A 13882-nucleotide genomic window follows, 5' to 3' on the forward strand; every position below is an offset into this window, starting at 1 on the left:
TAGGTCAGTGCCTCAGTACTTGTCTCATTAGAGAATATGGTTTCCTTGGCCAAGGCTCGCAGCATGGCTAAACAGCCTTGCGACAGCTCATGTCATGCTGCTGTACCAGCCCTGCTGTGACTCAGAGGGTCTGTAGCTTCCCCCACAAGCTCTGTCATCCATAATTCAAGAGAGTATTTTATGACCTTCAATAAACAATGCAAATCCCTTCTCTGGTGAAGCGGGGCTTTAAGCGCTGCTTTGAACAGAGGGGCTCTGCAGGTCTGTTGGGTGGGTCTGTGAACTTCTCGGGCTTTCCGGCTGTTATTTTTTTGTATTAAAACAAACACAATCCAGAGAGGAGGGGGAAGAGTGGAGTATGTCTCCAATTTTGTCTGCCTGGCTTCACACTCTGGGGTTGAGCCTTGCGGCCTGTTTGCTAGCAAGCTCAGCACGATCAGGGGAATTTGTGGGGTTTGGGGTTTAAAAGCATAAAACCTGGTTGCACCTGGTTCAGTTTAAGCCAGTGTAAGACGGAGCATCTGTGGTGGAGGGGAACAGCCAAAGCTTTTAAATCAAGTGGCTCATCATTTTTTTTCTGTGGTTACATAAAGCCCAGAAAACTGCTGTCCTATGAATGGGGATTTTAGTTAATGGATGTGTTGGGGGCACTTACGTCCATCTAAGATGCCCTTGCATCTGCAGACCTCATGATTTCTGTTATATGTTCCTCATAGCCGCCCTGTGACATCAGAAAGTGCTGTTATCCCAAGGTGGAGAGCTGAGGGAATAAATGACTTGCCAAAGGTCAGAGGCAGAGGATTGCTAGGGGTCTTCTAGTCCTAGCCCAGCATTTTCTGATGATTGGACCATCCTTCCTTTATTCGCATGACCGTCGCATCGCTCCATCATCTTTGCCCCAAACAGCTTTACATCCTAAATGGCAGCATCTGTCTCCTTGCTCGGTGTTTGCCCGGTGCTTAGCGCAGCATGGCTTCTAGCCTACTGGGGGTATTGGACCTTTACTGTATTAAACGATGGCTATACATCCGTGGAGCTGTGGGTTTTCCAAAGCAGCGCTGGAGAGAAGACTTCTCTCATCCTGTAGGTCCTAGTCTGCTCACACTTTGTGCTTGCACCAGGGGTGGTCATAATTGCACCTCCCAACCCCATTGCAGAATGGCCTCGGATACCATAAAAACGTTTTCCTGATCTTTGCAGTGATACATTAAAACCCAAGACATTTTCTTCCTGCCTGATCCTTAGGACGTATCCATGTAAGTTAAGGTCAAGTCCTTCGTAGAACTGAATAAATGAAGATGGCAATGTTCTGTGACTATTCGGTTCAGTTTAGTTTTTGATTCGGTGTTTTTGCACACCATCCGTGTTCACTTCCTGTGAACGTTTGGAGCAATTCGGTGAGTCTGAAGTGGACATTAGCCACCGCAGCAAAAATGCTTGCATGCTTTAGCCAGTTCTGAAATAGGAGCAAAGCTGTGCCACCTACCTGATGCTATACTGACCAGCTCGGTTCAAGTTTAGAGTACTCTCAAATTGCAGAAGGACACTAATTTGAATGATAAATTTTAAAGATGTTTAAATTGGCTCCTGGATCTTCTACAAGGAAACAAGAGAAAGTTGGTTAAATAAGTGATTTGTCCCTCCCTGTTCTTCGTTAGCTTCAGTGAAAAGTAGATTTGGGGCCAAGTAGATATCAGTCCAACCAAACCCAGGTGTAAGGAGCAAATTTACAGAGCACAGTTGTACGGTATTCCCATCGTTTTGCTCATTGCCAGAAGGAGGAGTCTGCACGATCACATCCTTCACATTTGTTTCATCCTCTATAATGTATACTCTTAAGAGCCTAATTGTCTTAAATGGCAACAGTGAGGCTTATTTTAAACAAAATGTGCCGGATAACTCTGGACCGAAGGAAACTTAGTCCAAGTAGCGAAATAAATATTCCAAATTACTTTATATGACACACTTGCATCTGGAAATGATCCATCTCTACACTGTCGTTTTTGGAGGAGTATTTAAAAAAAGATCCAAACAACCCTCAAATCAAAGCTGGGTGACTGTTTAGGCAGCAGCTGTCCCACTTGGGTGTCTCCAGGATATAAATGTGCCACAGTTTGTTTGGCGCTTCCTAATTTTCTGGAAAGAGGGAGGTGGGCTGGAGTGACATTTCTCCCACTCACGGTAATCCCTGTGCTAGTTTACAGAGGATCCTCTTCAAAGCTCACAGTTCTGGCTTTAAAATCACTTGCCTGGCACGGCCGCCTGAAGCAGCTGTGCTGGGGGACATGCTTTCCCAGTAGGACTGAGCAAAGCCCCAGGAACAAACACAACCTGGTCCAGTGGGAAAGATGTTTGGACTTGCGAGGAGCGTCCAGAGTGCTTTGATCTTTGTCCAGATGTTCCTCTGAGTTGCGTATGAAGTTGGTGTCAGTTTGAGCTGTGATACAGCCAGGACTAAATGACACTCGTGCAGTCACCAGGGAGAAGAAAAAGTTGACCAGAGGGTTAGAGATTGATGGCCTGAAGCTTGTGAGCATGGGCCAGCTCTTACGTGAACCTGAGTTTGATTTATGGCTCGGGGTTGACCCCATGCGGTGGTCATCAACAACCTGACAAGCCCTAGTGGTTTCCATTGCATCTTGCGTGGAGTTTTTGGGTTCCCGGGTATACAAAACTTGCTCTGCAAGCCCTAGAGGACCAAGAGTTGCAACAGTTCTTCAGGATACCCTGCAGCAGGAGTGGGCAATTATTTTGGGCAGAGGGCTGCTTACCAAGTTTTGGCAAGCCATCGAGGGCTGCATGACGGGCAGCCAGAGGCAGATAAATATTAATTTTCTAAATTTTTTTAGGGGTCCCATGGGCCAGATAGAATGGCCTGGTGGGCCACATCCAGCCCGCGGGCCGCATTCTGCCCACCCTTGCCCCTCAGGCTGTGACTGCACTTTCTCACGGCACAGGTAAGGTCGAACTTGCTGAAGCATTTACGCTGGGACTTTTCACGGGAAGCTAAAGGACCCATCCTCCAAATTCCCACTAGCGGTCAGTTCAAGTCCCCGTTTTAGACCTCCTATGCTGCCTGTAGTTAGCACCTCCTTGTTCAATGCAGCCCCTAGATGGTCAGCACTCGGTGTTTAAGATGTTTGACAAATCAAGGCAGTGCTACAAAGAGACGGTTGCTTTAGCAAGCATTTCCTGCCTGCCATCACCTAAGGTGCAGTCTTGGGTACCGAGTCTAGAAGCCAATTGCTGAATCCCCTAACAAAAGGTTTGGCCAGTTCTACAATGATGCCTTGCTCAAGACCTCGGTTTTTGATGTGTTCGACAAGCAGCTTGAGTCAGCCCTCACCCCGTCTTGTTCCAGCATTGAAAATGCATATTCATATATATGGCTCTCTCTCATATATGTATAGGCAGGCAATGTTCTTTGAGTAGATGTGATATCTTTTATTAGGCCAGATGATTAGCTGATAAAAACTGTCTGCTTTCATTGTTTCCTTTGATTCCTTCTCATAATCTTTGTCTCTGGTGAAGCCACAACCTATTGCCACTCAGGTTACGTCCTCTCTGTACCTCAAAAATGACCATTCCTAAGCATCACGAGTGTCAAAAACAGGGCTTGTCTATCCATGATGGGGCCAAGCCAAAATCCTGTCAAGACAGCCTCCCAGCCTTGGTAAAAAGCAGAGTATAGTTTTGTTCTCAAATCTTGCCTCGTAGATGAGGCACTACCATGGAGAAGCCAGGAGGGTTGTGGTCCAGACCAGCCCCTGGTTATCCTGACTCGCATCTGCTTTGTGAAATCTTAAATAAGAATGAGCATCACCGTGTTGACTTACGCAACGTCTGTTGGGGACTTCTGCAAAGTCTGTTGTGGAGTTGTGTAATGTGCTTTTTCTGCACAGAGCCTCAGAAGATTCACTGCTTTTAAAATACCTGTATTTCCCAACTTTTAGGATCGCTGTGGTTACTTTATCCACCTTGTGATGCTGCTGTTGGGTGGATCATTCCAGCTGCTCCTGCCAAGCTTAGCCCATTGATGAAAGTAGTACCGTGATGAGGCAGACCCTGCCTGGGTCTATAGGGGCGGCTAAGGACAGAGTATCAGGTTCTGCCCAATATGAGCAACCTCATCTTGCTTTGTTCATCTTAATGAAACCTGAGCTACTTGGGAGGAGACGAGACACTGAAGTCTATGGAGGAACACAGAGTGTTTGAGCAAAAATCAACCTTGAGTACATTGGTTTTGGCTGTCCCCAATCTTTGCTTGCATGCTGCCCCTTACTGACCGATCTGGGCACTGCACTTGTGTTTGAAATACTTGTCTGCGTGTTATCCTGATGTGACCCGATGCCAGGTGCACCTGAGTGGGATGGTGTTTTCTCCTTGTCTTGACTTCGATGAACTTGTCTGTCTTTGCTGGGGATTTTTTCTAGGCGGTGAATGCATCTTACTCTCTCTCTTTCACAGAGCAGATGCATGCTCATAATGTTGAATAACCATAACCCTAATTGGGTCTAAAGTCTTCCCCAGTTCAGGCCCACTGAAACCAGTAGTTATATCAGAGCTAAGCATGCTGCATGGTATTGCATGCCTCTAGGATGTTAATGTTTTCCCATGGACGAAGCTGATTAGCAGAGAAAACGCTTTCACATTTATGACCAATTTGAATCTCAAGCAGGTTTCATGCTGCTGTTTCGCATCAGATGTAGTATTTCCCATTAAATCCTCCACCTGATTTTCAATCATTGCCTTGAAATCTCTCTCTCTGCCCCTCTTTTAATGCTGCTTGGCCTTACGATAGAAGAAAGTCTTGTAGATGTGAAAATACGACCTCAGAGCACCTCAACAGCTGAACAACCCGAATTCATCTTTTACTATTTCCTACTGCATGTATTTAAATCTGATTCCTTTTTTCCCCTCTCTTTTCCTTTTCTTCTTTTTCTTTGAGGTCTGACTCATGATTTTATTTTATTTATTTATTTATTTATTTTTAATGCTTAGGATGATAATACGGTAATACTGCATCAACTTTTTTAGCAAAATAAAACATTTTTGTTTTCATTGAAGCTGTTGCTTAAACAAAACCACCACTGTTAATTTTGGCTCCATTCAAGAGGGAAGTAGGTAGAATAAAATGTATTTAGTGGCACACACAGGACCAAGCCATTTTCTGTTCTTTTGAGCCTGATTTTTAATTTGGCGCAGGCTTGTTTGAATGGTTAAGAACAAAGTGATGGAATCGTCCTTTCAAATAAAACAATGGAGTTTATATTTAGCAATTGCCTCTTTCAGTGAAAGAATTAATAGGCAGGCGCTGCATGAAGTGGGCACAGAGCCCTTTATTTTTTTTCCATTGTTAGGGCTATATCTTCTTTTTTCCGGACATGTCCCCTCTCCTAACATCCCCATGACAGCTATAATAATTATTTGCATGGACCAGTAGGGAAATGGAGAATAACTAATGTGTTTTTAGCTAACTTTCCATGCAGTTGTGATAAGCGCCCAGCCTCCATTGGCAAGCAGCAGGCATCCTGCAGACCGCCAACCAGTCACCCCTTAGTTACAAGCGGAGATCGTGGACATAGGACAGGTTTACACTGGTATAATTTGCATCTGTTTTGTACAGTGGTGCAAATTTAAACTGGGACCTGGAGTGGACAGGGAATTATTTTGGAGCAGTTGATACTATTTGTGCTATTAGAGAGTCTCACCGCTAGGGAAAGCAGGGAGACATACTGTATTTTCTTGCAGACCACATGATCCCAAACGAGACGCGCGTGTTGTGTTTGGGAAGGCAGAATGAAGAAGAAATAATTTTCCTGGAGTTATGGCTGCCTGGAACATGGGCCGAACCTAATTGTCAGGTCATTCACCCTCCCTTTCCTGCTAAAATGTGGTCTCCGGGGGTGCATCTCTTACTTCGAGAAGAGCTAGAAAGTCTGCAAGGTTGTGAAACGGGAGGCAAAAAAAAAGACCTGATGAAACAGTCGCTTGGTTAATGGAGCCTCCGTTAAAAAGAAGGGACCGTTGTTACTACCTGGGGAGTGACAAACAATGAGCCCTTAAGTTACCTGACTCCCTCACCTGCCTGGACAGAAATACCATTGCTGCTGCTGGTTGGTTTTGGAGCAGAATCAAAGCGGGGTGCTTGTATTCCAGGCAGAAAAATCAACTTCCCCACTGAAGACATGCACCCCATTTTTGGGGCAGGGGGTGGATTTTTGGGGAGAATTTGCATGTGATATGTCTGAACATTTGATAATATTGTGGTTTTTTTCACTTGAGCAGCTGTAGGGTAACAACCCTAGGACTGTTATTTGCATTGGAGGGTGGATTAGTGCTGGTCAGGTGGCCCCTACGTGGGTGTACATTATCCTGGTGCTGTTTTTCCGCAGGTAACTCCTGCACCAGATTCTTGGAAGTCCCACTGATGTTGGGGTTTCCATGGTGTGTCCATGCTTAAGAAGCCAATGCCACTGCCCAGCTTGTGTTAGCAAACCTTTTAACCACAGGCATTGCAAATAAAAAAACCAGCCCAGGACTTCTCTAGGACACCGTGGCTGTCCGTCATGGTCACTTAGGATGGGACACAGGTTCTTCTACTCTAAAAGGTCTGGTTGCAACCAAGTGGAGTACATTAGACTCTCCATTAATGGCAAAAGGCTTAAGATGTAAAGAGTCAATACGATTTCCTCTCTGAAAGACGCTTATACCTACACATACTAGCCAGTTCCTTCTCGTAATAAAGGATTTTATATGCAATCACATGATTTCCAGCAATGCTGTGTTGTTGGCTTTTTAACGTTTCTTGACAGTCTTGTAGGTATTTTGATTGCTTTTGCAGGTTGTTTTTTTTTTTCCTGCAGCCTCCTGTTGCGACTTAAAAGGAGGGTGCTTTAAAAATATTGGTACTTGTTACTAATCTTTTTTTTCCCAATTTTTTTTCTCTAGCTGGCACCTGAAAACACTCTGATGTCCTTCCAAAAGGCAGTGGAGCAGAAAATATATGGCGTGCAAGCTGACGTAGTGATAAGGCAAGTCTGTTTAACTTAGCTTCAAATGCAAAGGCTCTCTTTAGCACTGGGGCCAACCCAAATCCTTGCATCTGCTTTCTTTTGGCTCCCATTCTGTATTTTGCCTCTTCTTTTTTGCTGCCACATATGTAGTATCCTCTGGAAAGGGCTTTGTGGTCATGTACCTCTGCTTGTAATTCAGTCATTTTATTGGCATTTTGCTGGGGATTATCGAAGGGAGCTGGACTTTCCGTGTAGACAAGCAACTAATCTTCATTTCATGGCCCAGAATTCACTACAGGGTCCCTTTCTAGATAGGTTACTTATTACAAAGAAAGAAAGCAAGAGTCCTGCATAGACTTGAAATCTCTGCTTATTGATCTGGCAGCCTTCTTCAGAGGATGACAGCAGAACTTACCTATAAGGAGCTACAAGCAAGTTTCATTTGCAGTGAAGGAAAATGAGGCTCCTCAATTATTTCCTTGCATTGTAACCTGCCACCCAGCTTATGCCAGCCTGGCTCAATTTTCTTGAGCACTTACCTAGCAGTGCACAAAATCGTGTTGCTGTCCCTTTGCTACGATGCTGAGGATAGAATATAATGAGATCCTTTTGTTGGCCTGTTCAAGTAAAAAAAAAAAGATCAGTCCAAGCAGACAAGGGTTTGAGTGGAGTGATTGAAAGCATAGAGTTACACTGAAGTAACCCAGGCTTTCACTCTAAGGGAAGTTTTCTACATTTACTATCCTCCTGTCTCCTACACTTCTTAAATATAAGGTTTTGAGACATGTAGATGGATGCATAACGTTGCACATAGTGGTGGAGCTGATGGTGCATCCTCGGTGCAAACTTGTGTCAATAGGAAGAGGAAATTTATTTTTGTGTGTGGCTGGGGTGCATGGCAGACCCAGCTGGATCCAGGGCCCCAGTGTTAGGAGACGAGGACAAAGTAGAAATATTATCCTTGCATTGGTTTGATTTAAGGCAGGGTGCAAGAGTGTGTTTCAGAAAGGCCTGGATGTCGCAAGAGAGGGAGACCAGGCCTGTGTAAAAGTATTGGCTGTTTTTCTATGAAATCAAAAATAATCATTGCTGTGTGAAGGATTAGCAGTTCCTAGTGGCCATGTCTGAGCTTTCATATAAGGTCAAAAAATGCGCGGTGCTTCTTGAAAGAACGTAGAGGAAATAATAGTAATGGTAGGCGTGCAGGTCACCGGCTGTTGTGATTTGATGTTGATGAGGATTGACCACTATGATCATCAACAGCCATAGGACCCTTATTTGCATTGGAGAGTGGGTTAGTGCAGGTCAGGTATACACGAAAGCAAAATGGACCAGGTGGAAGAGGAGAAGGAAAAGAGCACAATTGAGCCACGTGAGGATTGGGTAGGAAGTCTGGACCCAATAGCACAGGAGATGGGAAGGCTTATAAAGGCACAGAACTGTCCCGTGTGCATCTTGCAGGACTATAAACACCAGAGCCAAGTTGAATCCATTGGAGAGGAGTGACCTTGATTTCCTTTGTGAGCCTAGATGCTAACTCTGATTTCCCACCCCGCACCCTAGAGAAAAATGTGGAATTTTGTTGAATTTTGCTGCTCCAAAAATCCATTGGCCCTTTCTCGATTGTCTAATAGTGACACATGCAGTTGCATATGGCGCTGATCCGGATGGTATCTGATACTAAGAAATGGCTTGCAATTCAAGTACAAGAAAAATACATAATTTTTATTTTTAATCTCCTAGGAGGATGGCTTTTAACTGAAAGGAAGCTCTCTGCAGTGAAAGATAGGCTTCTGGGTCTAGGAGTTCAAACATCAAGGATTCTTCTTTTCCCATTGCTTGAGAAGAAATGGATTTAAAAACTAATGGAATTTTTTCCTCCATAATGGGAAGTCGTTCTGCAGTGATGGAGGACAGCACAGGGGTGGTGATGGCTTAATCCCTTTCGAATCATTCAGAAGTTAACTCATTAACTGTGGCAAAGATAAAGCCTTTGGAAGCCCCGACTGCCTGCAAGAGATTATTTTGTTTTGTGCATCCAGGCTGATCCTGGGCGCTTTGCTTAATTATTCGAAAGGACCCTTTTTAGAAGAGCAGAGCTTGATGGTATCGCTCAAACACTCTGAGCGGTCCTCTCATCGCTGTACTGCAGTGGGGCAGCCCTATGTCGGGTGGGCAGGTATCTGGTGCCATCTACAGGAGAACCCAAACTCGTAAAGCCGTTTTCTTCCCCTGAAGTGGCTTTGTTTCCCCTAGTGGGAAGGTGAAGTTGCTACACGTTTTCTTGATAGCCTGTCCTGCCTTACTGCAGACTCATAAAAGTTATGGCCATCTCTCATTTATAAAGCTAGGGTTTTACTTATCCACGTGGTGCTTTTTACTGCTACTGTTTCAGTCTTTTTAGACTCGAGGCAGCCCTTGCTAGACTCAAGACCTCCCTCAAAAATGCCAGGTTGCATCTTTCACTGGTTTTTTGACTACAGAAAAAATACCAGGCAATTTTTTTTTTCTGTTGCAAAACACTTGGAAAGTCTAAAATTAGCAGGAATGTTTTGGCACTGTGGATTTCTATTTGAAATCTCAGGATTTATCTTTTGAATCCAAGGGGCATCTACACATGCAGTCACCATTTACGGTTGTGGTGCTATTAGGCCAGAGTAAACTAATGAACTCTGCCATTGGATAGTACTGCCCGTGGGCGACTGGTGCCTCTTGAGTTGGGGGGGCACTTGCCCCCCACAGCAGTCAGTCAGCAACCAGGGGTGTCCCCCACACAGTAGATCGCACCGACTGCTGGCACTTCCGGGTGGGTGTGATCAGCCACAGGGGAACTGTGGGGATCGCTTCGCCTGGCACCCCCACTCCCTGGCTGGCACACTTGGGGCAGCATCGGCGCTCCTGCCTGCCCCACCCCCAGCCCGGGAGTGCTGGCTGTCGGGGTTCACCAGCACTCTTGGGGGGTGCACGTGTACCACCGTGCAACCCCTACGCGTCACCACTGGTACTGCCTGACACAAGAACTGTCCTATGGAAGAGTTATTTACTCTGCTGCAATGCACATGTAGACAGTGACTGGAGCTGGCTAGGGCCTGATAGTGCAACAGTGCAGGGGCTGTCTGCCCATTGGCCACACACTGTAGCATCCTCATGGCCCAACTAGCCTCTTGGCTGCACGTTGAGCTGGGGCGGAGCAGCTCTAGGCTGGCCCCCTGCACTCTCTGCCAGCTGGGGCTATGCCACCCTGGCTCAATGTACTGCTGTCCTGGGTGCACGTGTAAATGCTTTGCTTGTGAGCAATAAACACGGGTGCAAACTACACTGGAGTTTATTCAGGCGTGCTAATTGCATGTGTAGCTGTGCCCCCTATATAGGTGTTTGTACACCTAGTGGGGTGCAGTATCTCATGGCACCTTTAAAAGGATGTTAAGACACCCAAGGGCTCTGCAGCACCCTGGTTGAGAATCACTGGTCTGTATAGTACTGTTTGCCACAGGGTTCAAGGTTTTCCAAATAACGTGTATATGGGGCAAGAAGAGATTAGAGAAGGGAGGGACTGTTAAATACCCTTTCTCTTCAGTCTTGTGGCTTAAGGAGCGTCTGATGATGCTCAGCTTGAGAGATGTATTAAGTCTTCGGCTCCTATCTTCGTCAGACACTCAACACTCTTCATTCCTTGTTTGCCTGGCATTTGTCACCCAATTATAAAAGACCTCCGAATTTCTGATGTACAATGCACCTCTGGTTATGGCAGGTGTTGTATCAGCATGCTGCTTAGGTGTGGGGGTGGTAATATTTCTAGCCTAAAGTAGACAAACTATGTAATAAGATGGGTGATATTTCAGATAAGGGCTTTCCATGGGTACTGGAAATGCTGGGACAGCATTGACGGTGTCGTCTAAAACTTTCTTTTGCTCCCTTTCCAGCTCAAGGCTAGACTCTTCATCTTGCCTCTTAATTTGAGTCAAGTAGGATTTGTTATTAACCTTGTCTATATTAAGGACATTTTCTCTTGAGCTTCTCACTCCTTTAGGGGTTTTCACCCCCATGTTCCTGGCCAGCAGGTGACTGGATTCATGTGGGAGTATCTTTTCCTCTAAACAGCTGCCTCCGTTTCATCTTCCTCACTTTGCAAACCAGGACTTAGACTATTGATCTTTCTGAGGAGTTTGCTGTGGTGCTTCGGTTTAGGCTTCAAAACTCTACAGCAAAGAAACCTCATCCTCAGGCCTAAGAACCTCCTCCTTTCTCCATCTTCTTTATAATGCTGGCACCTTTGTATTGGTGTAATATAAACACCCTGCTGTGGGTGTCATGGGTGCTGTATAACCAGTGCTATTTTATTTCATGAGAAAAATTATGCTCATGATATCTTCCACCTCCTCCATAGCTGCTTGCATGCATCTTGTCCTGCACATCTTTAATTTGTTCTGAAACCTAGCTTGTCTTTTTAAGAAACCTCCCATTTTCACCAGGAACTTGAGTGTACTTACAATCAGCCAATCAGTTCCCAGGATATAATAAAGATGCATCTGTGTTTCTCCAGACCCCAAAAATGGACTACTCCTCCATTTGAGTACAGCAGAGCCAATGCAAGCATGAAAAGGAAGGGGGGGGGTTCTTTTCTTTCATTCTTTTTCTGGCTCCAACATAAGCAATAAAATTGCTTTCCTGAGTTGGATGTGGGATCTTTCGTGTGGGACTTGAATATTATTCTATGTAGGCATCCTGTTTTCAAATTGAGTTTGCAATGATGCAGTTGATAGCTTTTGACAGTAGCACAGGATCGGCAATTGTATTTGTAACTAGATGTGAAGGAAGAACTCCAAGATTGGGTTGTATGTGACTATGTGAACGTTTGAATACATCTTAGCATCAGAAATGCATTTAAAAGAGTTTTCCCCCCCATCCCTTTCATATATATTACTATTGCAGATCTCAGATGTTCTTCATTGAGACCTTGATCACATTTTAACACTGGCCTACAAAGCTAGAGGAGGAAGACAGCAGAAGCTACTGAGCTCCTAATACGGTATGTGTTATGGTTAATGCCCATGAGTTAATGGAGATGTCCATGCATTTTTGCAGCTATGACGGAGTGCCATTCCTCATGCACGACGAGACGCTCAGGAGAACGACAAATGTGGAGGAGGTGTTTCCAGAGCTGGCCTACAAACAGTCGTCCATGTTCAACTGGACGGACCTGGAGAAGCTGAATGCTGGTGGATGGTTCCTAAAGGTACCTACAAGTCCTAAAATGAAGTCTGATCCTACAATCTAGAGGAGGGAGACTGTGCGATTGTCTCAGAAGCCAGGACACTGGTTGAAAAGCTCACAATTTGGGTCCTGTGCCCCCTATATAGGTGTTTGTTCACTTAGTAGGATGCAGTATCTCATGGCATCTTTAAAAGGATGTTAAGGCACCCAAGGGCTCTGCAGCACCCTGGTTGAGAATCACTGGTCTGTATAGTACTCTGCAAAATAGTTTAATAACATATGACCAGACTTGCCGTGTCCCGTACCAAAGAATGTCACTCTGCCAGCTTTGTTGATGCAATCTGGTAGCTGATGGTTTGATGCAGCGTTGTGGCCTGTACCAGTTTGTCAGAGAAGCAGTCTTTTTCTTGAGAGATTAATCAAGAACGGTCAGTGGCCTCACTCGGACTTGTACACAAGTGAATGTGCACACATTGGTCTGGTTTTGTGCATCCCAAAACTACCACCTGCTGTGAGGCAGCATAGGCCGAGGGAATAGGACAATAGACTAGGAGGCAGGAAAGAAGGATCTAAAACACAATTGCTTATGGATCTTGTTTTTCCTGGTTCCCCCACCTCTAAACTGGTGGAGATGGAGCATGCAAGTGCTAAGTATTACTGTTACTACTGTGAGTTGCTTTTTATTAGGCCAGCAAATACTAAAGCAGTCAGTTGGTTCCCTAATGTTGTCTCATTGTAGTCTAGTCGTTAAACCAGCAGCCCCGGACTTGGAAATGGTGCTCAGGTATCCTAGCTCTGCCACTGGACTGCTGGGTCAGCTTTGGGCAAGTTACCTTGTTTCTCTGTGCCTCAGTTTCCTCAGGTATAAAATTGGGGATAATGCTGCTGATCTTTGTAAAGTGCTTTTAGATCTGCTAGAGAAGAGCTAGCAATGATTATGTGCACTATTATTCAAAGGAAAATAAAGGAAAGCAGAGTGCGTGCTTGCTCTGAATCAGCTCCTTACTATTGATGCCTGAAATGTTCCTGGTTACAGAGCTCTTGTAGTGCTCTCGCTGTTATATCCTGCTATTCTTCTGCACAGCAGCGGGCGCTTCTAATAGTCCTGAAAACAAGACAGAGCTTTTATCGTAATAATGTATTTAATGCAGTTTACCAATCCAGGGGCAGTGCACTGTTTGTTTCCTTTTTTTAATGACTCTTACCATGTCTTGCTGTGATGGAACAAGAACGGTACAGCATATGGTTTCTGCTTGGACCTGGTCTCTCTCTCTTCCATCAAATCTTTCCTTTCTCAGAAAGACCGGAGAATGCTGGCAGATTCAGGTTCCGTTAGTGCAACAGATACTGCAAACAGGTTTAAAGGAAGGTGACACTCAAATGTAGTGATGATATCCCAGTTCTGTCTATGCTGTCAGATAAGGACCCTGTCCAGATTGCACAGTATATCAAGGCCGGGCAGCTCTGCTTTGGTCTGAAATGACTTTTTGATTGTGATATCAAGCATTTTTTTTTCTACCCTAATATCCTTTAGGAAGTGTTCCCGTCATGCTGCAACCAGCTAGGTGCTGCTCTGACATTAAATCTTCTGCTTTAATCACTGTCTGTTGGGAGTGATTTTTTCCTTCCCCTTGCTGCCTTCTACCATCTTG

The 13882-nt window shown here is 45.0% G+C and overlaps 1 protein-coding gene across 5 annotated transcripts in view; it reads left to right on the top strand.

Annotated features, from left to right (window-relative positions):
• Positions 1-13882, top strand: part of GDPD5 (glycerophosphodiester phosphodiesterase domain containing 5) — a 305947-nt gene that overhangs the window by 258975 nt on the left and 33090 nt on the right. For all 5 annotated transcript variants that reach the window (XM_014601505.3, XM_014601509.3, XM_014601508.3 and 2 more), the window contains 2 exons: positions 6952-7034; positions 12102-12252. In XM_014601505.3, coding sequence (XP_014456991.1) covers positions 6952-7034; positions 12102-12252 — 234 coding nt within the window. The remainder of the gene's footprint in view (positions 1-6951; positions 7035-12101; positions 12253-13882) is intronic.

Source organism: Alligator mississippiensis, chromosome 1 (assembly GCF_030867095.1).
Source record: "Alligator mississippiensis isolate rAllMis1 chromosome 1, rAllMis1, whole genome shotgun sequence".
Classification (NCBI taxonomy): Eukaryota; Metazoa; Chordata; order Crocodylia; family Alligatoridae; genus Alligator; species Alligator mississippiensis.